The 26,199-nt window shown below is 50.5% G+C and overlaps 1 protein-coding gene across 1 annotated transcript in view; it reads left to right on the top strand.

The window, feature by feature from the left end:
* LOC137893544 (pleckstrin homology domain-containing family A member 7-like) overlaps positions 1 to 26,199 on the top strand; it is a 44,736-nt gene that overhangs the window by 9,665 nt on the left and 8,872 nt on the right. Inside the window, exons 4-13 of the mRNA XM_068738954.1 lie at positions 12,549 to 12,632; positions 16,119 to 16,236; positions 16,899 to 17,003; positions 17,375 to 17,447; positions 18,561 to 18,661; positions 22,829 to 23,010; positions 23,123 to 23,668; positions 23,751 to 24,303; positions 25,298 to 25,381; positions 25,801 to 26,022. Coding sequence (XP_068595055.1) covers positions 12,549 to 12,632; positions 16,119 to 16,236; positions 16,899 to 17,003; positions 17,375 to 17,447; positions 18,561 to 18,661; positions 22,829 to 23,010; positions 23,123 to 23,668; positions 23,751 to 24,303; positions 25,298 to 25,381; positions 25,801 to 26,022 — 2,068 coding nt within the window. The remainder of the gene's footprint in view (positions 1 to 12,548; positions 12,633 to 16,118; positions 16,237 to 16,898; positions 17,004 to 17,374; positions 17,448 to 18,560; positions 18,662 to 22,828; positions 23,011 to 23,122; positions 23,669 to 23,750; positions 24,304 to 25,297; positions 25,382 to 25,800; positions 26,023 to 26,199) is intronic.

Below are 26,199 nucleotides of genomic sequence, written 5' to 3'. Positions count from 1 at the left end.
TCGTGTCTCGGAACACTCGCATGTCGAGTATTCTTGCAGCTCTGCCAGCTTCCTATTCAGCTGTTAAATCACATGTAAATAGCGTCATGCTCTCGTCCTCCTTATTCACCACTTTGCTCTCTCTCTCTCTCTCCCTCTCTCTCTCTCTCTGCGTCCTGCCAGATGAGCGGGAAAAGGAATGCAGCCCTGCTCTGTTTACCTCTTCCTCATTTTCTATCGCTCTCCTTCGTTCTCTCGCTCGGTCATTCAGCTCCGTGTGCTGCCGTTTTTTGTCGAGACCGGAGATCCAGTGGGAAAAACTGCATTTGGGGGTGGGGGTGGGGGGGTAGGAGCTTATTCCGGAGTTGACTATCTCAAAGACCGGGTAGATCCAGGGAAGGTGAAGCAGAGGCTGTGGATTTTAATCTCTCCATGTCAGGAAGAGATGGATTCTGTTGCCGGTGAACTTTAGAGAGAATGCGTTGCACTTCTAAGAGCTGGGCGCCGGGGATCGCCAGAGAAATGGAGCACTCTGAAATCAAAGTGGAACGCTCGCTGATGTCGGTCCGTGCCTCGGCGATGCCGTGAGCCGGATCGCCGCGTCGTTCAGGTGGAGACGGGTTATTACGTCCGATTCAACGCGGCCTGGCGCGGTTAGCCTCAGACGTCTGTTGTAACGACCTGTTTGCACCTGAGACACGACGAGAAAATGACTGGCTGGAGGCGAGATTAAAAGAGGATCCTGTGATGTCAGACTCCACCTGGAGCGCTCGTCTGAGTCTCTGCTGAGTCCTCGTCGGGCGGTTGGAGCCACCTTCGATTCCAGGTGTGTAAACCACACCAGACCTGACTCACCTGACATCATCCATTCTCTCGTTTTGGACTCGGCCCCCCTTTTACTCATCTTCTCACCTCCTCGTCCCAGTCGTCTGCGCTCTCCAGCCCACCGCCTCCATGGAGACGCAACCAGAGATGAGAGGAGAGACTTTGATGAATGTGGCTCCCGGCAGCCGGCGGTAGATTCTACAGCACTACAAATAGAAAGGAGAAAGAAGCGACAGCAGCGCTTGTAAACTCATCACGTGGAACAAGAGCAGCGCCATGTGGAATCAGTCCGGATACTGCAACCACATACCTCACGGTGGATATCCTTTCTACAACGCGCCCTGCAGGTATGGCGTCGCGACCGGAACACGGATCCCAACTCTGATCTGTGTGCAGTTGCAGTTACGTGTTGAGTTGATTTCATGCGGCTTTTATGGCTGTTACACCAGGAAAAGAAAAGCAACTCGGAGCATTTCTGTCTTTGGTGTCCCTCAGGAGTCGATGCTTGGACCGCTGTTAAAAGTGTTGGTGTTGTCGTTTGAGACAGTTTTTGATCCAAAGCGTCTGATTGATTTAATCTGTACGGTTCGACAAAGAAGCCAAGAGGTTAGCATTTTTGTCTCAGCGACCAAACGGGTTTGTCAGGAATGTTTTTTTTCTTTTTGCTGCTTCACCAGGAAACTGGTTTTACCTGTGTAGAGTAAATATTCAGGTTTGTGGTGTCATTAGGACCCCGGTGTTGGAGTACAGCTGTGTGAAAACACCGATCTATTACCGACATGCGGGGGGGTCGGGCTAATTAACCATACCAGAACAAATCCAAACATTCACCGGATTTAAGTCCCTGTCGCCCCCCTTGCGAGTGCACTGACATCATTGCATTTATCATGAGGTTTCAGATGTGACCCGGTGTTCAAATGAACACCATCGATCCTCGTTCTCCCCCGAGGGGAGAAGAGATCTCCCTCGACGCCCCTCTTTCTCCAGCCTCCAACCGTTAAACACGCTCCAACCACCAGAATACAGGTCTAAAGCCGATGGGTGAGTCATCCCGTAGAGCGGCGGGCGGGTCAACGACCTATCAGAACGACCGTGAGGCAGAGAAAGCGAGAGCGAGAGAGAGATCCAGGAAGTGCTCTTGAGAGCCACAACAGACTAACCATCATGATTCACTCCTACTCGACTCTCTCATGGTGAAAGTCTGAGTCACACAGAGACTGTTTCACCTGCAGCACAATCACTTCATGAGCTCCAGTTAAGCTAGATTTTATTCTGCATAAATTATCAAAATGCAGTGGAAAACTGCAGGAGAGGGACTTTTTCAGTGCTTTTATTCTGAAGTCAGGTTCTGTTTGTTTCCCATCTTCTCATCTTGATCTTCTTTTGGGATTGACAGTTCTTTGAGGGACCTTCACTTGTGCACCCCTCCTTATTGTAATAATTACACCTACCTCATCAATAATGAGGGAGAAGCCTCTGTCATTTTAGAATCGACAGCGGGCGGTGAAGGTTAGTAAAAGTCCAAGCACCATGGATCCATATTTTCTGCGGTTCAAACGGCTTCAGAAACTGAAAATGAATTTGTCCCCTGCGATCGATGCCGTGTGCACCAAGTGAAGCTCGTTCTGTGACCTCAGTGAAAGCTGGTGATCCTTCGTGGGGGCCGCTCCGGTTAATGATCACCTCACCTGTCAATAGTTTGGTCAGACTCCGCCTCCTCTGCTGCTTGATCCAGCGTGTTTACGTTCAAATGACGAGGTGTTCGTTCTCGGCTCCAGGAAGTTGTTTTTGCAGTTAATCCGTCGTCAAGCAGCGACAGGCACCTGAGGTGAGCGTGAAATCTTAAACAGGGCCTACGTGTGTGTGTGTGTGTGTGCGTGTGTGTGAATGTAGGTGTGTGTGTGTGTGTGTGCGTGTGTGTGAATGTAGGTGTGTGTGTTGTTTAGCTGCTCTGAATTGTTCTGGCTTTAGAGCTCTTGCAGTGTATGTTTATGGAGCGTTGTATGTTACAGCGTTTATTGTGTATTGATTGGTTAGAATCTGGGGGGGCGGGGGGAGACTTGGCAAATGTCATGACCCGGGTCGGTGTGTGTGTGTGTGTGTGTGCGTGTGCGTGTGTAAAAGGATGAGTCAAAGGCTTTCAGACAATCTGCTCCATTCACCCCCTACTGGGGCACTGGCCCAAATCCATTTAGAGCAGCCCTGCACACACACACACACACACACACACACACACACACACACACACACACCTTTCATAATTCAACTTCTAACTCATGTTTAACTCCAGTTCGACTTTAGAACCAATTTAACCTTGCTCAGTTATTTAATTGCCAGTGTGTGGGTGTGTGTGTGTTCTTGCCTCCTCCTCTTCAAACGTGGGCTGAGTAATGTGTGTGTGTGACGAACAAAACCCTTCAAGAGGAGAATCTATTGATCTATCGTCCGGAGCCGTCCCCTCCCTGCCATCTTTAGTTTACGTCCTGGAATACAAGCGAAGGAACCAAGATGAGCTTTTTAGTGTTAAACTTCATCTGAAGGCTAATTAGCACTGGCTGGGGGGGGGGGGGGGGCAGTGATGAGAGAGGCTGGAAGCAACAAAGAGAGGAATGGATGGAATGTCAGGTGGAAACTTTATTGACAGAGCAGCCGACAGTTTATAAAATAAATTTAAACTGAGAAAACTTGTCTGGACTTTACTATTATTATTATTATTTCTTCTCCTTCTTTAAATATGTTATGGAAAATGAATCACAAAACTCTGAAATATAATATTTAGATTCACGCTATCAGAGAGCATATTCTGGAAATAAGAGGAAGGAGGGTAAGAACAAAGGAGGAATAATTCGCCCCGCTTGGATTCTCAAATTGAAGCTGCAGGCTGAGAAGCAAAATAAACACATCTTAGATGTTAAGTTGAACCGAAAAATCTGATTAAATATGCCCAAAAGCTCATTTAGATCTTTTTACACACACACACACACTCGACTGCAGAATAAGACGGAATAATGCAGGGAAGAGGAAGCTGTCAAAAATCAGTCTGGGTTTTTGCTCTTGGGATTCTCCAGGAGAATCTGTCGCTCATTCCGCTTCTTCCTGAGTGTTGACGCTCTTCTGGGAATGAATCCTTGATGCTGCCGACACTTTGACACCATGAATTCCTTACGTGTCACTCTCAAGGCGTCCTCGTGCCACAAAGCGCCGGGCGGTGGACGAGGATGGACTAAGCAGGGGAAGCTCTGTCAGGGATGCAGTTTTCCTGTGGCGTGGCGAGTAAATGATGGCTAACCGTTGAGCCTTGTCGTTTTATCCAGCAAAAATAACTAAATCTGGCTCGGGGGGGGGGGGGGGTAATGAGCTTCTGTCGGTTAAAATAAACAAATAAACATGTAAAGGGGAGAAATGCGAGCACGCCGCTTCCATCCGTGTCGCCGTGTTCGGTCACGGACATGCTCAGCCAGAGGAGTCGGTCTCTCTTCACCTAAACGCCACAGGACAAAACGATTCCAGCTCAGAGGTTTCTATTTCCTGTATGTGAACCAGGCTTGGTTTTTGACTCATACCCCTGGGGGGACTTTTCATTTGCCCTGGGTTGCCCCCACAGTGCCGGGCCCGTCCGTCTTGGATCTCTAGATTGTCGACATTTCAAACGTCGTTGCTCGTTTGGACCTGGAAGCCGAGCGTTTTCTCCATGTCAGTCAACGGGACAATAAATCATTTCAGCTTATGGAGAAAATAAAATGCTAACTCATTTCCATTTCAAATATTAAAAAACCCACTGCTGACATTTAGTGATTAGCCCGGTTAACTTAATTCATCTGCCGTCTGCTCGTCTTGGCTGGGATGGGGAGGTAGATGGGACACGTGTCCAAATGTCCCCCTCATCCTATGATGCCAGATTTGTCCCTGTCTCAACCGGCCTGCTTCTTCGTGGGAAATATGCGGGACGACACCAACGCTGTCCTGAGCAGGGACGGGAGGAGTTCTCTGGGGGTTCGGTGGCTCAGAAGGCCGTTGGCGCTGACGGTAATCGCCTCTGTCCCGGCCGCTTTCATCAGATGACGTGTGGATGCTGCTGAAAGGATCGCTGTGGACTACTCGCCGTGAATTACGGCACGGTTTTGTAAGATATCCCGGAGCGGTGCCGGGTTCTGTCTGGTCTCTCCGTTCTCCATCCGTTTTTGAGTGGAACTTCTTGTGTTCGTACCGTCTTGGGTCTGAATGTAACCATCAAATCCCAAAGACGGAAACAAGCTCGGATCCAAACCGGAACAAACTGTCTGGCTCCGGTCTCGGTGGACCGATTCAGACCTGTCAGTGGGTGGACCGTGGGTTTCTCCACACCTCCTAATGAGGAGTAAAGTGCTGTTGCCTCCCTCCCTCGTCGCTCCTCCGTACACGCTGAATTATTCAGGCTGTTAAATCAGGTAAAGGACAGAAGGACCAGCCGAACTGGTATAAGAGGTTTATTATTGCACGCATTTATTTTCAGGTTGTCTTTTGGAACTTCTTAGTATTCGCTTCAGCCTCCAGGGCTCGGAGGGGAAGTCGGACCCGGGTCAACCAGGATCGGATGCGTCGGACCCTGCCGTGTCTGTCGTTATGAGTGGAATGTCTTCCTGCTTTCCAGGACGGGCCGTGCTTTGATCCAGGCACATGAAACGTCTGATGAGGCTGTAATTTCAAACCCATTTCGTGACATTTCTCATCAGGATGCTCGTCGGCCCTGTGTGTGTGTGTGAGCACGTGTCCTCCTACCGTGTTGCCATGGTGTCTCCAGGTACATGGTTATTTGATTTATTGTGACCCAGAATGCATCCGTTCACCTTTGATCGAACTTCTGCCGATACTTCCACACTCACTCCCAAGTTCTTACAGACATCCACAAATTCACCTTTCCTTTCTGAGACTGGGTCCGTCAGGTGTTTGTCTTTCATTAGTGTCCCTCGCCGTCCACACAGCTCCGGAGGAGGCTACGCTCGCGGTAAACACTTTAATGCCATAAAATCCCACTGATGTTTAACGCTATTTATTTCAGTGGTCTGACGCGGGGGCTTACTTAAAGCCAAAGATGGCCTCCTGAGGATGTTGCCATAGCAACAAATTGTCCTGAAACAATCGCTTGAGGGCTGGGGGGGGGGGGGGGGGGGGGGGGGTTGCCTCTGTCATGTGGAATCACGGGTAGCAACAGAGATGGATGCTAGTCTATCGGCTGTTTCTGATTGGTTGTGATGGATGTCGCCAAGGCGCTACCGCCTCCCTGCCCCCCACCAGAATTACAGCCACAATCAGGATTGACCGGCTCATCAGGGCTGAAAAATCCCAAACCTGCTCCTTAATGGAGCCACAATTAGCTGTCAGCGCTGCTTTATAACCCGTGTGTCGGCAGCGGATGGCGAGGGGGCGGCGAGGATGAAGTAGAGGCTTTCAGTTTGAGCAGAAGCCATTGTTGCATTCAAACAGATGTAGTTTCGTAAAAGCAGGATGTTGAAGCAAATGTAGGAGAGAAATGATGACAAATAGACCCCCCCCGTCCCCCCCGGGGTTCTGGCGGAGAGGACGCGCCAAAGGACGCGTGAGCCCTGAGGCGGTGTATGGGCTAACAGAACCGTGGTGGAACCTTTACGTGTTCTTTAAGGATCACAAAGGAAGTATACCGACTCCAAATGGATCTAATGAATTTGTCTGTAGAGGACATCGGTGCTATTTATGGATCAGAACCAAAGAGACTTGGGAAGGCGTTTTACATTTTATATTCTTCTTCAGCTTAGCACTTAATTTCCTATTTGACAGCCGAGAGAGCGACGGGGAAAAACACGGAGGGAGTAAAATAGAAGCCCTGCAGAAGTGAAGACGTGATGTACGAGCGGCGGGCCGAGGAAGACGGGCTCGCGTTCACAGAAACGCACACGTTAACGTTCATTTTTCATCTTAGTCGCTCCTCATTTTCAATTACCTGAAACAGAAATACCACAGGAGTTATTCATTTTGTTCGGCCTCAGGTTGCTATGAAGCATCTCCAAAGCAGACTCCGAATGGGCTCAGAATGGATCTTCCAGGCTGTGGAGGCTGTTTTTGTGTCATTTTATCACGCTGCAGCATCATTCACTCGTTTACTGTACGTCCTTTCCTCATCACAGGCCTTCAGCCCTCGGCCATTTGTGTTTATGCAAATGCAAAGCGTTTCTCTTCTCTGAGCAACCACATATTTAATGGACACTCTGCTCTTCAGCCCGATGAAGAGCGTCCGTAATCAGACTCGCTGTGGTGCTGAAGCAAGGAGGCCAAAACGCCACGGCGCATTTGAATGTGTTGAACAAGCGTTGATGTGATTTCTGCATGTGGATCCGATAATTAGAATGGGTTCAATAACGTGGATCATTGAGCCTCTGGGACGCCGATGCAAGCATGCCGAAGACAGACGTGCTGAAAGCGCGTCCACCAGAGGACCCGCTGGTTTAGAACCCAGAGCATGTCGTCATCCACACGCGTGTGCAGTCTGGGGTCTCACAGCTGCGTCCCGCGGCGATGGCACCGTGTCCCCCCATCTTTCGGACCCAGCTCTTCTCCTATGCTCTTTATTTTCTGGGTCACTGAACGCTGAGGTGCCTCAGAACGCAGAAGCGAACCTGACGAGGTCATCCACGATGGCGTCTTACCTGCATGTCCTATCTCTGCGACGAGAGACGAGGCAGAGATGAAGAGAATATCGCATCATTCAAACTTTGGGGACACCTGTGGTTGTCCTCTACAGGTGAAGCGTCCAATCGGATGAGCTATAGCCTTTTGCGCTAATCGACACTGGCTCCGCCCTCCTGCCTGACACTAAAAGTCATTTGTGATCAATCGACTTGCAGCTTATCCGTCACCACTAAAAAAGGAACCGTGTCCGCTGCAGCGAAGGCAGATAAGACTCTCATAATAGGGATTATTAATCAGCCGGATAGAGGTGAGGAGTCATTCTCATCTCAGTGATCGGTGTAGAATCCAGCTCCCGCGCTGCCACATGTGCCGATGCCTCTAGTTATACCACTTAACCCGCCAGCACCTGGGTGGACTTCACACATGCTGGATGTTTGTGTGAAGGGAAGGAGAGCGTGGGAGAGAAAATGGAAGAGTTGAGGGTTGTGATGTGCTCTGGACGTATCGGTGGAACATGAACAAGAGACGGGCCAAGGACAGAGTTTACTGGCAGCAGTGGCCTGCTAGGAATCCAGCTGGGTGTCATGTGTGTGTACATGTGTGTGTGCACGTGTGTGTGCACGTGTGCGCTGGTCGTCGTGTGTGTGTGGTGGTCGGGTTGTATTCCGTGTCTCTACCCCTCGGCCACTTTTAGGACGCCGTTAGCATGTTGGTTTCAGACAGAGAACGCGTGCAGCACATGCAGCATTCGCCTCGCTGGAGGGAAATCGATGAAGCCACAGCAGTGACCGTTTGGACGCAGGTACCATAAATATTCTTCATTGTGTGGGAGGTTTCCTGTTCCAATGCCGAGGAAGCTTCTTGCATCGTTTTGTAGTTTTACCTGATATAAATTTCAGCAAAAATGCTCTTCCTGCAGAACGGGGCGATCTCAGTCTAGTTCTCGTTTATAAGTTCAAAACTGACAATTGTCTTTATGTTGTCACTTGGTTGCTCTTATTTTGTGACATGTGAATGATTAAATTAGCCATTAGCACCGCCAGCCAAACATGGATAATTTATTGACAAACACGGAGCCGAACGGACGGGAAAAAAAAGTGAGGCCAGTCATTTCTATTTAATGTTGGGATGAAATAAACAGAAGAAGGACAATCACAGTGATTTATATGACAGTCGTTAGCTCATGTGTCACACGGTGCAAACAGCAGGCGAACCAATCGATGCATCGACTGCTTGTTTTCCCACTGATGCATTATGATCGTGCTTTGAGAGTCTGAGCTGCTGTAAAAATATGAGCAGCATCTAGTGGCCGACGGGCCGCTCTACTCGTCGGTGGGCTGCTCTGCTGGCCAAAGTGTCAGTCAGTTCTCACTTAGTAGAGTTTATGGCCTGAGTAATGAAAGGTTGGCTCTTAAATCACATTATTATTAACAGACAGCACATTTTATGGGCTCTGCATTCAACACACACACACACACACACACACACACACACACCCTGAGCGCTCTACCTTTTCCTCTATCTTTGAATCCTTGCTCGTACCTTCAGTGAGGTCGTACACAAAGCACTCGCACATACCTGCTTTAACTGGTGTGGCATTTTGTGAAAGGGAATGACCTTGCTGTATTTCCGTAGCCCCCCCCCACCACGCTGCACTTCAAACCCTTTTCATCTCGAAGAGCCTTTAAATAGACGTGACCTTTGACTCAGAGAACGCGCACACTCGAATCATTGAGGAACACGGCGTCTGATCCACGTCCGTGAAAACGAGGCCGTGGTCAGAACCAGATACTCTGCTTTTGGAAACGCCATCCACGAAGGAGGGGCAGTTCACTCACACATTGATCAGGCTGTCACCGATTAAAGAATCCAAGCAGCCTTTGTGGTGTTCAGTTAATCATTAACACTATAACTTTAGCCTTGAATACAAACTAAGCGCCGCAGCTCGGCGGCTTCAATCATCCTTGATCACGCTGTTTTACATAATAACAACTCCACCGCTCAGGAGGTCGTCTGCTTCGTGTTCAATGACTGCTGCAATCAAGAACTTCCACTTAAAACACTAACTTCCTGACTGCGTCAAAAAGAAATTGGGATTCACGCAGCTCCGACCACGCCCCTGAAGTAGACATGCAGAGCCCAACCGGGATGCACGCATCTCCGACGGCCCCTGAAGTAGACATGCAGAGCCCACGCCGTGAGGATTATTTGCTTTATAACTTGAACAATAATCCACCAGATGTGTTGCTGATTCATTTCCAGTTAGGAATCACCAACAAACCAGTTTGTTTTAGTGGAACATGGCTGCACGGACAAACAGGACTACAGTAATTGTAGTTCCTGGAGAAACAGAGCGACACCCATGTCATGTGATGCAGCAGGTGCAGGCGTGTTTAGGCGTGCATGCGAACGACCTCGCGTGTGTGCGTGAGAGAGGAGGCGTGGTTTGCCAGGCTTGTCGTGGACAGGGCCGTGTTGACCTAACCCCCGGAGGTTTACCGGCCGTCCGTCATAAATGTCACGTGGACAGGGACGGGGACAGAAGGTCAAATGCAGCTGACGGCAGGAAGGTTCGAATCCCGGACGTCACGGCTGCCTTGAATTAAAAACACGGGTGCCTGGAATTGCCCGTTTCATCAGAGCCTTTAAAAAAGATCTGCTTTGTGTGATGGTTCAATTTTCACTGGCGCTCGTTGGATGATTATTTTGTTCGGTGCTGAAACGGGTGCAACAAATCAATACGAGCATGTCTGAGATCGGCCGATCGTCTCCTGTCGGTCGCTTCTGAGGCAGAATTTGTCCTCCTTCAGATTTGAGAAGTCAAACTGACATTAATGGGTGACTCGGATTATTAAACTGCAGAGAGACAGTAGGAATAATTAACGCCGTCTGTCTCACATTCTCAACTTTTCAACGGTTGCGTTCCGGTGGCCCTATTTAAAGGGGAAACATCGATGCTAATGTGATACGTGCTGATTTCTATTCTGAATCTCTCATCATTGAAATAACGCACAATAGTCCTCTCAGCTTCCTCTCAGCCTTTCTTTTTCAACACGCACAAAATGCTACCTGCATGTGTTAAAGCTGCATTCGATGCACTTTAGCGTAAGAGAGTGAAAAATAAGCAGAAAAAGGACCTCCAGCAAATGGATCCAGATGAAAGCTGCATTGTGAAGCGGCCTTTTATCCGCGGCGCTGGTGGGTGTCGTTAAAAGCGTGATATTTACAGCTTTTAGTGCTGCTGTCTCTGCAGCTCTGGCCTTCGTCGTCCCGCCTCTTCATTAGGTCTTGGACTGTCTTGGGCCGCTCTGCGGGACGCTACATGCCATCGGTTTGTGAATTTCATGCTGGGCTCAGGAGAGATCAGGCTGAACAGATTTAATTTCACACCATCGCTATGAATTCGGCGTGCATCCTCCACTCCTGGCACGTTTGTGTGAAGGTGGCTCCCGGCTGTCGTCACGGCGTGGTTGGCGTTATTAGTTTAGAACTTGTGTGTTTTGGGCCATACTGATGGAGACACGGGGGGGGGGGGGTGCAGACGTTCAGGCCGCGTCCTCTGCAGCAGCGTTAAACATGAACAGCACCGCTTTTAGCGGATTGATTGATCTAATAGTAGTGTTAGTCGAGTAATAATCCTGTTAGCAGCATCTCCTGGGAATGCAATTTAAGCCGCCTGTTCATGTCATTCTTTCTCTGTAATTGTTGTAATTCACGATCCAGCTAAGCCGTCCTCTTTGTGCGATTCTAAATATAATTCACCACAGAGGAATAATGAGGATAAACGGGTTCGCATTTGAGTAACGTTCTTTTTTCCGGTGCGGTCCTGAAAACACATTTGAGTTACGTTCATCTGCAGACGGATGGCGTGTGGGGGCGGTGACATCATCTGGACCCAGGAAGCGGTTTATCAGCAAAGCGCCATCAGTCCTCCGTGCTGAATCTTTAGCAGCAGAAAGGACGCCGTCTCAGCCATTAGTCACGGCTTCAGCGGCCTGTCGAGGCGATCTGTTTTCCTTTTCATGTCACAACTGATCGATTATAATTCCATCCTCTCCAGACAATTATTAATTCTTCCAGCGGGCCTGCAGGGCTCCTCGTTTGAACCATGAAGCTCGTGCCCCCAGGGACAGTCCCTGACTCCGCCCACAGCGCCCCACAGTTCACTCAGGAGAGATTTCTTTATGGAACCTGACATGCATTCGTGTGTAAATGTGAGTACGGCCCCCTCCAGGCTACCTGAGGGGAAGTTTAAAATCCTTGCATTGGGCTCAGGACGTTTCATCCTGCTTAGCACCTGAACGCATCGTCCCATTCAGCTGCCAGAACCCACAGCAGAATAAAGATCAACACGAGCAGCTATTTATCTCAAATTATTATCAACCCAGAATCGGGTCGTAATATCTGCACGCAGTGGCGAGGTCCGCCTCTAGATTCAAGGCCCTTTCTTTTCACACGGGAGCGAGGGAACACGCCAACAGCTGAGAACAAGCCGTGTGAAGTCGCTTAGATGCGACCGGTGTCATGTGACAAGCTCTGTGGATGTGTCACGCTGTGAGCTAATAATGGCGTCGCCAGTTACGAACCCCGCTGCTGCCGTCTCACCGGGTCTCCCGGGAAACCCCGTAGGCTGACGGATTTGCTCTTCCGCTGCATCAAGCGGGCGTCCATCCAGCGTGAGTAAAGTGAGCTGCCGGTGAATGGAAACCGCACACGTGCACACACACACACACGCACACACGGCGAGCTGCTGATGCCGTCAGATGCGTTCACCCTCTGCTTGACTGGGTCTATAACCGGTGGAGGCACGCGTCTGCGCGCTCCAGCGTTTAGTGCTGAGCCTGACATTTTGGTGGCCAAGCTTTCCGGGGCCGGTTGGGGTGGGGGGGTGACTGATCGGGGTGGGGTGTGCATCCTGCAGCCGCCCCTTACATTCTACACGGGGCTGGGAAAGCCAGGGATAAAGGCCCATCAGGGTGGCGAGGCTGGACAGAGCCTGTAAAGCTTGGTCGGCTCGCGTCAGTCGGACTGAGAATCCAGATTCCACGCTGCAGCAGAAGTCACTAACTTGATCTCCTTTCTCTCCCCCCTCTGTGATTCAGTCATAACCAGAGGAGCACAGCCTTCTGCCATCCTGTGACGGGACAGATTGCTCCGGAGAACGTGGATTTCATCCTGCAGGAACAGTGAGTTACTGAGTTTGTGTCTAAACTTGGTTGTTGAAATAAAAAGATGGCTCGATGTCTGCTTCTCCAGCTTCCAGTAAGGATTTCTGTAGGAGTTGCTAAATTGTTAAACAATACGGAAAACCAATCAAATCATCATCAGCAGGTTAGCATTAGCTTAGCACAAAGAAGGAGTGGAGCTTTCCAAAACACCACAAAAAGAAAGAACAAAAAGAAAGCACATTTTAACCAGAACAAACAGAATCTAATTTAAAAACTGAGCTTTGGAGTCGCTGGTAGGACTAATGCGTCCCTTTTTCTGGCCGTCATGCTAAGCTAAGCTAAGACAGCGTTAGATGCATTCCTGCAGCTTCTTACAGCGGAGCAGACGCTCTAAGGACTCGCGTCCTGCAGGAAGAAGCTGCTCTGCATTCTGGGGGGGAGCAGCGGCGGACGTTTAGCATCGCTTGCTGCCTGCCCTCCAGGTGTCGGCCTTCTCGCAGGCCGCTCGGGTAGTACGTGATGGCTTCATTAGCTTCCGGTAAGGTTATTCGGTCGCCTCGACGGTGGCTCCCGAACACAGAGCTCAAGGTCCGAAGGTCAGGTGGGGTTATTGTTTAAGCATTTCCTTCAGCTTGCAGACAGACACCCAAACATTTCATTCGAATTTGTAAAGCAAATAAGAACATTTTTAATTTTGGATTAATTGGATCCAAAGCCTTGAGCTGCGCGTCTTGGCAGGATGCAGTGGCGCTCCGTGAGAGCCTGAGCTCCGCCTCCTGTTCCTGCCACCTGGAATGTACCGGAAAATGCAGATTTCTGTTTGGCGGTGATGTTTTTTTTTTTTTTTCCTGCCGCTCCACTGTCGAGAACTCGAATCCATCCACTGATTGTTGTCCCTGCCCGTCATTCCTTTGAGCTTTTCTTCAACGTAGCTGTGGGCGATGAGCCACAGTTCACTGTCAGCTCGCAGAAGAAAAACATGCAATACAATTCATTGTTTAGCAGAAATCCTCCTCGTTGCAGCAGAAATGAAAGTGTCAGCGCTGTGAGACGCTTTCTGTCACACGAGAACAGCAGTTCTCCACTTTCACCTTCAGATTTTGGATATCTGGATCGTTCTTTCAGACTTGTTTGTAACCGCGCTTGTCAGCAGGATGTCTGAACCTGCTCCACGGATCTGCAGCAGACCTGCTGGGAAGACGAATCCTGAATCAGAACAGACCCCGATGTGGATCCGAATTCATGCTGACTATTGATGTTTAGCTCCTCGGGGCGTGATGAATGGGAATCAGACCTATTCTCTTTTCCTTCATCTACACTTTCTCTCTTTCCTCCTTTTGCCCTTGATTCTGTCCATCACTTCATCCTCAGGAAGGAAGGGTTGCATTTCCTGTGTTATTGATGAATCTGTCTCATCAGCACCTGCGTAGGTGTGAAGCAGGCTTGTCCGAGCTGCCAGGAAAATGTGTCAGGGCAACACACACACACGCACACAGACAGACACAGACACACACACACACAGATACAGACACACACACACACAGAGATACACACACACACACACACACACACAATTACACACACGCACACACAGACAGACACACACACACACAGATACAGATACACACACACACAGAGATACACACACACACGCACACAGACAGACACATACACACACACACACAGATACAGATACACACACACACGCACACAGACAGACACATACACACACACACACAGATACAGATACACACACACACAGAGATACAGACACACACACACAATTACACACACGCACACACAGACAGACACATACACACACACACACAGATACAGATACACACACACACAGAGATACACACACACACGCACACAGACAGACACATACACACACACACAGAGATACACACACAGACACACACACACAATTACACACACGCACACAGACAGACACAGACACACACACACAATTACACACACGCACACAGACAGACACAGACACACACACACAATTACACACACACACGCACACACACAGACAGATACACACACAGACACACACATAGACACACGCACAGACACAGATACACACACACACACACACACACCCAGACACACACCCAGAGATACACACACACACACACGCACAGACAGATACACACACACACAGATACACACACACACAGATACACACACACACACGGATACACACACACACACAGATACACACGCACACAGCGGATCCACTTCGTCGGGCTTCATCTTGTCTTCTGTTCCTTCTCTCGTCTGATTTCTTTCTATCGTTTATCAACTTTCTTCTCAGGATTATTCAGTAAAGTCGTTCTGATTGATTTCACTGAGAGCATCGCTTCATCTTTAGAACCCAAAACATCAAGGAGCCCCCCCCCCACCTCCAAAAACCCCCCAAACAGTTTGACTTTACCATCGACACTTCATTTTGACTGTGATGAAAGTCCAACCATTTACATTTTTGCTCTTTGAAACGTTTGCATGAAATTATTTTGACGAAGTAATGAAAGCAGCTGATGTCTCTCTCTCTCTCTCTCTCTCGCCCCCACATTGCGGAGCTTTACATAATGCATTTTTACGTTGAAGGTTTAAGTGCATTCGGTGGGTCACATGAAAAGAGGAAGGAAACATGAGCAGAAAAACACCTTGAGACAAAGATGGAAGAATAGGAAATGGAAGAGAGACAGATCGATACATATTGAATAGAAATCAAACAAATTAGAGCAGAATTTGTCGCTGTTGTGGGGACGCCTCTAAAACACACAGTTTGTGAGAGTGCAGATTGATTTGCCACTGATGGAGGGTGTGTGTGTCACCGAGGAACACGCCGTGTTCCTGCAGCTGATTAATGCGCTCTGCTTCACGTCAGTCAGTTGGAAATGAAACATGCAGCGCGTCTCAACCGTCTCGCCGCGTGACGACAGCCGGCGTGACGGCGTTGTCATCCTCCAAAGAGACGATGCTCGGATGTCGTCTCTGGCGGGATTTCTGCTGTGTAGAAATGAAATGAAATGAAATGAAACAGAAATGAACCGTCGTTCTCAATAAAGCGTCATCAGAGCTTCTTTTGCCAAGATCCTTGTTACCTCCCGTAAAATTGTTGCTCGTCGTCCAAGGTGACAGATAAAAAAATAGCTTTCGGGGTGACGGTGGCGCAGGTGGTTGAGCGGGGCGTCCTGTGGTCGGGAGGTTGGTGGTTCGATTCCCAGCTCGGGCGAGTGAATGTCGGTGATCAGGAGAGCATCACTTCTGTCAGTCTGCCCCAGCTGTATCTATCCCAGGGCAGCTATGGCTACAATAGTAGCTTCACCACCACCAAGTGTCTTTATTAAACCAACGCATTATTATTATTCTCTTTAGAATCTGTGTGTTGCTTCTGGAATGCTAACATGCTACACATGCCGCCGTGTGAAAAGCGAATCTCTTGGCTTTGTGTTAAACATAAGTCCATGTTCTCCGTGTGTTCTGGTCCAGGACGGCGGTGGCTCACATCATGTCCAAACCAGCGGGGGAACAGCTGTCCAACGCCACCATCAGCGAGGACTCCACCACCATCACCTCCTCCACGGTGGACACAACCCCTGCTTCCAAGGTTGTCTGTCTGTCTGTCTGTCTGGTCTGCTTTTACAATAAAAGCATGACAAAGGCCTTTGCGCCGTTGCCGGGGGGGGGGGGGGGGGTCTCACACACACACACACACGATAATTGTGCCGTGGAACGAGCTGAACTGACATCAACGTCTCCGGTTGTATGTTTACAGTCAGAAGAATGACGGCGTGACTGAATCAGATATGCTTCGACCTCTGATTGGGCGGGTCTGAAAGAGTTAATCTACACATGTTGCTCTGTCGGGTCACAAGATATCACCTGATAAATGGAGGTTTTGTCCGTGGCAGACAGATCGCCATGGCAACCACAGCAGACATTGTCACAGAGGACCATTAGGAAATTAGCTGCGCTCTAATAATGGGTCTTCGAACAACTACGAATGTCCATTTCGTATTTGGACGTCTTTCGTTAGACGTCCAAATACGAGTTAGCGTGCGGCGCTTTCGGTTCCTCTGAGTTCTGCCAGAGAGAATAAAGATTGCGGTTCAAGCGTGGATATTAAGTCTGTCGTAGTAAACGCTGTTATTAACGACATCGCCGGCCGTTCTGTTCAGGCCGTTTCTACCGTACGTTGGAGTCACGCCGTGTCTTCCCGGTCCATGTCGCGTCACCTGACACCGTCTCTCGTATCCGACTGTCTTCCAGGGCTCCCGGTCAGGCGGTAAGGTGCACAGCTTTGGGAAGAGAGAGCAATCCATTAGAAGGAATCCCAACGTTCCGGTGGTGGTTCGAGGATGGCTGTACAAACAGGTGGGGACACACACACACACACACACACACACACACACACAGGAGGTGGCTTCAGTCTCCACTAATCAACTAAGCGTTGTATTAATATAATTATATTTAAATTTAACAAACGAACAGGAAGTTGTACGTCCGTGTTAGAGGTGACTCCATCCATCCCGCTCCTCTTGCAACCATTTATCCCGAGCGAGCGGTAAAGCAGCCGGTACCAAGCCGGCGAACAGAGACAAACGATCGCTCCATCCTTCTTCCTGTTCGGTCCGTTCCCCCTTCCTGTTTCTTGCCCCTCATCGTTGCCTATGCGACGGGCCGTTCACCGCTCGGCTTTCCGGCTCCGGGTTCATTCATTCTTTTCTCTCTCTCTCTCTCTGCAGGACAGCTCCGGGATGCGTCTCTGGAAGAGGAAGTGGTTCGTTTTGGCCGACTTCTGTCTGTTCTACTACAAAGGTGAGTCTTTGTTCAGTCGATGGGACAACGTCAAAAACGTCACGAACTACACACTGTCTTCTTCAGGTGTTCCTTTCTTGTTGGAGCACACGAGATTCCGAACCTTTGCTGTGTAAATAAGGACTTTGCAGCCGGATAGGAAAAACCAACAATAGGACAAGCCAACAATAGGACAAACCAACAATAGGACAAGCCAACAATAGGACAAGCCAACAATAGGACAAGCCAACAATAGGACAAGCCAACAATAGGACAAACCAACAATAGGACAAACCAGCGCTGCGGCTTTAGACTGTCGCGTTAGTTTGACGACTCAAAGCTGATTGTGACTTGACGAAAACCAGGACAGAGATCATGTCTCAGCTGTCAGGAGAAATAAGTGATGGAATATTTCTAATCTGGTTTCCTAGTCACACCGGAGTGTAGGAATGTGAGTGATTCTCAGTATGGATAAGAAAATAAAATGTCTACTTCCTGTTTGTCTGAGACGGAGCAGATAAATGGACGTCACCGTCTCGCCCGCCACTGAGGGAATGCCGCCTCAAAAAGTCCTTGAATTATTTTTAACCAATTGCCCCTTTAATCCACAGGCTGCCTTATCGGTCCTCAGCCAAACACCCACCCACACACACACATTTTCATGCCATTATTAGATTCTGCATGGCGGTAATCATTTTGTGTGCGCTCAGCCTTCATTGCAGCGTGCTGGCACGAAGCTCATGCTTATTTTTAGACGTTCAGACGGGACGTTTTGTCTTCTGCCTCGACGATGCTTTGTTGGACGGCTTCTGTCTTTGTTTGGACCGATGTGTTCGTAGCGTCTCCAGACGGCTGCTCCAGAGCGAACACTTCAGGTTAAATTAAAAGAAACACAAGAAGGTGTGTGCCCGCCATGGCCTTGCTGGGGGGGGGGGCACAATGGAATGGCGGCTGGCTGCCAACTGAACCTGCTTTAACTCGGTGACACTCAGATACCGGACCACTCATTCACCGTTTGGCAGAACACTAGAGTGCGATACTGGAGGCAGTCAGAAGGTGATGAGTGATACTTATTCTCTTTCCTTTCCTCACCCTGATTATCTCCTCCTCCTCCTCCTCCTCCTCCTCCTCCAGACAGCAGAGAGGAATCCGTTCTCGGCAGTATTCCTTTGCCCAGCTATGTCATTTCACCCGTGGGGCCCGACGACCACATCGGCCGCAAGTATGCATTCAAGGTACGTCCCTTTTGTCTTGCTGACAGAATCCAAGCTGGATTATTGGTCGTTTGCTTCCGACCGCACCCACGGAAACGTACAGTTAAAGGAGCTGGAATGGAATGTTGTTTGTGCCATGCTGTTTTCAGCACTTTTATTTACCTCTAAAGATGAACCGGAGATGTTCGTTAGAGGGAGCAGCTGATTGGCTTCCCCCTAGATCAATAGAGTGAAGCGTACGCTATGAATGAACGCGCCGTCGTCCAGTCTGACGGTAGCCCCTCCCAACATCGGTGACAGCACCGTGTCGGGCCGCTCCGGTTCTGACAGGAAGGAGAAAGAGCGTGTGAAACTTTTTTACCCTCCCGTGAGAGACTGTAAACACGGCGGGGTAAAGAGGAAGGATGCTGGAGGTATCTCGAGGTGTCGCGCACGCCGCCTCGGATGCCACCGCTCGTTTGCATTCTCGTGCACTCGTCCGTGGCGCCTCCTTGGTGATGACATCAGGCATCATAAACGACGGCAGGATGCGATTGGTCATCCGTCATGGTCCGTCTAACAGACGCTAAAAGAAGTTTGCATCTTTTGACTCCGAACATGTAGCGGCTGCCGCCTAACGGATGCAGCAATCACCGCCAATGATGGAAGACATATATGAGATCTGTAAATAAAACGCATCAATAGCTTCCTGCGTGGACCCCCCCCCCCCCTCCCCTCCAGCCTCCATTAAGCTTTGTGCGAGCACTCACCACCTGCTGTAGCGCCGTTTATTACCACGGCGTCCTTAATGAGAAAGACACGCTACTCTGGAACGAAGCCGCCGTTCCCTGAAGTCTTTTTTAGCCGAGCGCAACACGTGTGCAGTAAAGCGTCAGACAAGCGGCGTGCCCGCACACCGCCCATGTTCCCGTGGTATTTATAGATCACACTGGCGTAGGCGTGACCAAACGGTGTACTTCCATAATGTGGGAATATTTACACACACACACACACACACACACACACACACACACACACACACACGTGTGTCTGGTAATCTGTGAATTAATCCAGCTGCCAACCTCCAGCTGACCTCTCACCACGCCTCCATCGCCTCAGTGTGACATCACCGTGGTGTGAGGTCACACTTCACACCCGACTATCATCAAATCCAGCCTTCTAGCTCCGACAGCGTCCCACCTTCCGAACCCCCTCCCGCCTTTCCCGTTTTCACCAAATCCTTTTCCCTCTCTTGTTCTGATTGGTTGGCTGCCCCGACCGGGACTTCCTGTGAGCGTGTCCCGTCGTCCAGTGACAGCCATCCCATAAATAGGTACTCCACCCTCTCATGTATATCCCTGTATTCTACGTTGGTGTGTTTTTGGGGTCTAAATACGACAGAATATACAGCAGCTGCGTGTATTCCTCTGTCGGTTGCATGTTTGGAGAGTAACACGTCCTCGTGGCTGTCGTTTTCTGTCTTAATGCCCCTTCTCGTCCTTGTTTTGCCCTTGGCTCTCTCTCAATAAACCAGTCCCTGTCTCATCTGGCGTGGGGGCTGATCATCCATCTGTGTGCTGCTCTCGCCGTCTCCTCCCTCTGTTCGCTGTACCGCCATGCAGGCTTCATTCTGTTCGGAACCCACGCCACCTCACATTTCCAGCTCCGGGAACGGAGCGCTGGAAGCATTTACGGAAGCTGTAGGAGATCCTTCAATGTGACCCTCGGTCACGGAGACTGTGATTCTCCCAAAGCGGCCGCTGCGTATTGAATCTTTAAACTAGAGGAAGCCGGTGTATTCAAGCTGGATTATTTTACAGGTTAGAAACAAAATGTTTTCCCCAGCAGCAAGCATATTTGAAATCTCCCGTAGGATGTTTTTCAGTGTAAAATGTAATTTCTACACTTCAAATCGAGGAGAATGTACCTCATGGCGCTCTGCGTTATCTTTATGAGCACAGTGACTCTTAAAATAGTGTCTGGATAAAGTGTGTGTGTGTGTGTGTGTGTGTGTGTGTGTGTGGTGCTGATACTATTGTGAGCCTTTCTAAGTGAAAGGAGTGAGTGATAGGGCTGGAAAAGAAAGGCGAATAAAGACAGGAAGTGAGAGCTGGAGAGGAAGAGGCGGAGTCAGAGGGAAAGTAAGAGAAAGAAATGGAGGGAGGGGCTGTGTGTATTTTTCCATGAAGTGTTGTTAAAAACAGTATCGGGCAGAAAACACCTTAAAACTGTCACTAGCGGCCACAAACAGACCCCCCCCCCCCAGACAAAGAGGCCTTGTGTGTGCGTGGCTTCATTGTGTTGGTGTGTCACGGACTCACAGCGAAATGACCCACTCAGCATTCCTGCTGAAGAGTGTCCTCGTGTTACTGATGGTGAACTGTGTGTGTCTGTGTCTGTGTGTGTGTGTGTGTGTGTTCGATGCACCTGCGTGCCCCCAAACTCTCTGCACGGTGCGTTTTTCCGTCTCATCGAGAAGCCTCTGTTGTCTGTCCGAGCGTCCGTCTGTCCGGGCGCTAGCGGCGGGTGGGCCGCCGTGTTTTGACAGCTGCTTCCCGGCGATGCTGTTATTCCTTCACTCTGGATTTTCAGGACTCGTTTTCCGATGTGTTCTTAAGACAAGTGGCCGTTAACTAGTTTCCTGTCCTCTCGTGCACACAAACGTCTCCATTCCTGACACTGACAGGCCGGCTGTCCTCTGATTGGCCTGCTTTCCTAACGGCGACCCCGCGGTCAAAGAGCCGCAGGCTTCCATTTCAGCAGCGTTCCAGCTCTGTCAGCGGCTCAGAAAGCCTGCGAGGAGACCAGGAAGCCGAGGACGGCCGATGACATAACTCAGTCCGTACACGGAAGCTCAACGATTGGACGCCCAGGAGTAAAACGTCCCCCGGCAGGTCTGCGTCTGAGATGTCTGAGCAGATCGACAGCCTTACAAAACAGGCGTGCTTCTTTACAGTCAGATTGCGGATCTGTTGACGAGCGCCTGGATGGCGGATCCTTTTCATGCCCCGCGGCGATGACAGAGTCTCAGGAATCTGAGATCGCAGCATCAAAACAAGTCTTACAGTATGAATAATCAAATGGAGACATTATCAGTGCAGCGATGCATGCTAACGTCCGCTCGTCGCCAAACAATCTCATTCACAAGGTTATCTGGACGAGTCAAGTGAGCCTCGCGATCCCCGCCCCCCCCGCCCTCAGATGTGCACCGGGATCAGGGCAAGTAGACGCTGAAGCACGGGGCAGAAAGGCGTTGTCTTGTGCAGCCGCAGGACGGAGCTCATTTCTGCAGGGAGGCAACTTATCAAGCTGTTGGGAATCTGGGAAGGATGTCGCTATGGGAACGTTTGTTTGTTTGATTGTGTTTGAGTTGGAATCATAGAACAGCAGGGGTGAATGTCTTTGTGTGTTTTTGTGTGCCAAACAAGAAGCTGAGCAACCGAGCAACGACAGCGGCAAAAAAAACTGCCGAAATCAGTGTTAAATTATTGAGCTGCAGTTGAATCTGGGTGTTCATTATTCATTGAATGAATTAGGGTTGTGAAGATTTAGGGCTTAATTGCTTTTCATTTGCATCTGTTGTAGAGTGAGTTCTCTCATTTGCCTCCCAGGGAGGACGGCCGGGCAGACATTTATAGAGCTGAGCTCGGTGGAGTGCAGCGCCGCCTGTCGGGGCCTCTAATGAAGATAACTGTATCGAGGACAGCAATACGCCCTGTCCTCCGGTTATTGATCCAGGGGTCCCATCGATGGATTATTATTCAGCTATGTAATCAGTGACTTCATAATGAGATCATTTGAGTAGTAATGGAACCGTAAGACGAATCGGCGGCGGCGGGAGGGACCGACTCTGGCTTCAACCAACATCCTCGCCGGTAGCAGCTCCTGATTTATTCGACGGTAGAAACATTCCTGCGTAGGATTGTCGTTTCTGAGCATTTTAGTTTGTGAGGAGGCCTGGGACTTTTTTCCGACATCTTTCCATCCTATTGAAGAATCCCTCCTCTCATTGGTCAGAAGTCGTGGCTTTGTTGGTTGTGACTTGCTGGCATACCTGTGTGTACTTCTACCGTGTGGTTTCCCTTTTCTCATTGGCTCTCCTTGTATCGGTCGGTGCTTGATGTCTCGCTGTCTGTTTGACCGACGCTCCTGTAAATGCATCATCTCATCCGACCGGGACGCTGACCCGGCCTCTTCTGTCTCCTGCAGGCTAGCCACACTGGTATGCGCTCTTACATTTACAAGCAGAGCGCTGTGATTGGCTCGCAGGCGGAGCACACTGGGATGCGGACCTATTACTTCAGCGCTGATACGCAGGAGGACATGAACACCTGGCTGAAGGCGATGAACCAGGCCACACTGATGCCGAATCGCAGCAACACGCTAATCAGGTAGGGCCCCACACACGCACACACACCTACCCCTACACACACACACACACACACACACACACACACACACACGTGGCATAGCTTCAGGCCTTCTGATCTCTATTTCCCACAGACCGTCTGACCGGTTGGAGAAGTTCAGCTCGTTGCAGCAACATGCTGTCCCTCAGACCAACCACGTCAACCACAGGACCCAGGCCCCGGAGTCCAGGTCCAGACCCATCATCCACGAGGTTCTGCTGGAGCCCGTACACCGTGACACAGACGACTGCTGCAGCTTCCACAAAGAATCTCCCGCCGCCATCTTGGGGGAGCGCTCCGTAGGATGTTCAGCCCTGGAAATGGACACGCACACATCCCATCCCTCCCCCACCGACCCGGCGTCCTCTGCGTTCCCGCAGCCGGACCACGTGTCAACGTCGGCGCCCGAGTCCAGGGTTCCATCGCGGGCGCCTTCACGATCCGCCTCGACACTGCCCTCCAGCATTTGCACCAGAAACGGCCTCGTCTCCACGCCCAGCCCCATCCTGGAGCCCAATGGGATCGCAGCAGGGACGTATCAGCGTGCCCCGGCGCTGCCCCCTGCTGACACACACAAGCAGGTGCACCGGAGGAGCACTCTGGAGCACTGGGTCCAGGTGCAGAAGGGAGACCACAAAGGGTAATTCCCCGTTTTATAAAGCACAGACGTTAAATAAAAGGATTAGATGAAACGGTTTTCTCATCCTTTACTCATTCAACAGCCCCCCATCCAGAGAGAACACCCTCCCTCGCCGCACGCCGCCAACCCAGCACAAGTTTACGTCTGACCCACACCAAACTCTGCCGAGGACTCCCCGACAGAGCCCGCCGCCGGCCCGGTTCGGTGAGTACAAATACGCCCAGGACCGTCTCAGCCACTTCCGCCTCAATCCTGAGCAAGGCGGGCCGGGATCCAACGCCGTCTGGCAGCTGTACGAGTGGCAGCAGCGTCACCAGTTCCGTCACGGCAGCCCCACGGCCCCGCTCTACACCCCAGCCCCGGACTACCCTTTTGGCCCCCGTCCGCCATCCACCGTCCCTCCCTCGTCCTCGGCTACTAGATCTGAAGGATCGCCCCGCTGTGTGTCGGTACCGCCTTCACCTGCAGACATCCCTCCACCGGGGCCACCGCCCGGAACCAGCAGAACCCTTTCGCCCACACGGAGGCCGCACACGCCAGCCGAACGGGTGACTGTCCGGCCTGTGGGCGATCGATCGGTGGTGGACATCCCCTTCACTGTTTCCCCCCGCCGGACCAAATCTCAACTCTTCAAGGTGAGAAAAGATCTGACGGAAACAAAACTATCACGCAAACAATGCCAGAAGCAGAACTCTGATGTGGATCTGGATCAGGGGTGGAGAAAGTACACAACTCCAGTACTTCATACGGAGTACAGACTCCTCATCTTAGCCGCGGCTAAACCAAAAATCAAAGCTGCAGGGAGCACTTTGGCCTAAAGGGCAGGAGAAGTAAATGCACTTCTTTAATGTCCATCCCTGGTTTTCATGCGGTCACACAGAGTAAGGTCACTAATAACAATAATAACATTCTTCTTCATGGTCCAAACAGAGTCTATCAAATGTCTGTGAAAGATACGAGCTATTAATTAGCATCCTGGACACAGTGATTCGTTTTATTTTGGGTCCTAACACTGGAATTGTTGTCATGCTCATATCCAAAGTTAAATAGCATAAAACATAAACTCCAACAGGAAGAATTAAATATTAAAATGTATTCAACAAAAGAAAAAAAGGAGTAAAAGAAGGCGGGTATGCTGGAGGACAGAGCCTGTGGATGGCAGCATATGATTGGTCGTCAGTGCATGGCTCGTTTAAAACGCTGTTTGTTGTTTGTGCTCTTCTAACGATTGACTAATTAATGCGCTTTGCCGCTGTCAAGTGTCAAATATCAAACGCGCTATTTTGTTATCCGGACCGGCATCAGCCGTTCTGACAGCGCCGGACCCGAGAACCTTCAGCGTCCCGGGACTCGATGACAGCATGACACCAGAGCCCATCAGAACTGGACTTCTGCAAATGTGTTCCTCAAATGAGTTTTTTTTAAATGGGGTTTGAAAGAGTGATTTGCAGCTCCTCCCACTCAAGCGGGGGCGCCTCGCTGCTGATCTGATGGGGGGTTTCGTTGCACAGGTGAAGCAGTGCGTTCTCTGTGAGCACCGGGGATGCTGCGGCGGCGGATCCTCCGTTCTGTGTTTCGGACGCTCTTTGCGCCGTCCTTGACTCCAGGCTGTATTTTGTATTTTGTCAGGCTGCTACTGTCGAGAGACGCTCGCTGCCTCTGTCGGGTTACATCACGCACACCGTCAGCGCTCCCAGCCTTCACGGCAAAACGGTACGTCTCACAAACGGGAACGGGAAATGTGCTTCAGCGTAATGCAAATATGAATCCTTAGAAGAGGTCTGAATTGTTTAAAGCTCTGATTATGGCTGTCTTTACTTGAGTGATGTTGAAGGCCTTGATTCCCGAGGTCAGTAGTATTCTCAGGATGAACCGATAGCAAGCGAGTCCGCTGGAGTCTGTCGTCGGTGGCTGCTGCTGCTGAACATCTGGGAGACGTCTCCCGTCGTTCTCCGGGCGGTCCTGTCGGTCCGTCGCTCATCCTAACGTTGACGGATGTTCCGTTGGTTCGATCGGGCCGTTAACCGGCCACAGGCCAGAGTGTCTGCTCGCGCTGTGATTGCAGGTTTATGTCGCTGACGTTTGCCGTGGTCCGCTTTGATTTATGTCCTGTGGGGGGGGGGGGGCGACAGCCCGAGGAGCTCACCCTGTTCCTCATTCAGCTGCGCCGCCATCGGGCCAAGATGGCCTCCGTACGCCAGCACACGTTAGCGCAGCTGCTGCGGCTCAACGGCTCCGACGACCCCGTTACCGCCACCAATAGCACCAGCCCCCTACTCGGCTCCGTCCCGTCTCCAGAGTCCCAACTGGGACCCGGGGGCTGCTCCACTACCCTGGGATATTTCCCCTCCCAGGTGGGGGCCCCGCGCCTGCCTGCCCACCCCTCATTTCCTGGCTTGGTAGAGTTTCCCGCCGTTGGTCAGTCCGTCTGTCAAACAGCTCCAGAGCCAGATGTCTTTAGATGACGTCCATTCTTCTTCTTGCATTCTAATTAAAGCTCGAATAAATGTCAACTTTCTACGAATGATTCT

The sequence above is a fragment of the Brachionichthys hirsutus genome, chromosome 5, assembly GCF_040956055.1.
Source record: "Brachionichthys hirsutus isolate HB-005 chromosome 5, CSIRO-AGI_Bhir_v1, whole genome shotgun sequence".
Lineage (NCBI taxonomy): Eukaryota > Metazoa > Chordata > Actinopteri > Lophiiformes > Brachionichthyidae > Brachionichthys > Brachionichthys hirsutus.
The sequence above is the reverse complement of the archived record's forward strand: the minus strand, read 5'-3'. Positions and strand labels throughout refer to the sequence as shown.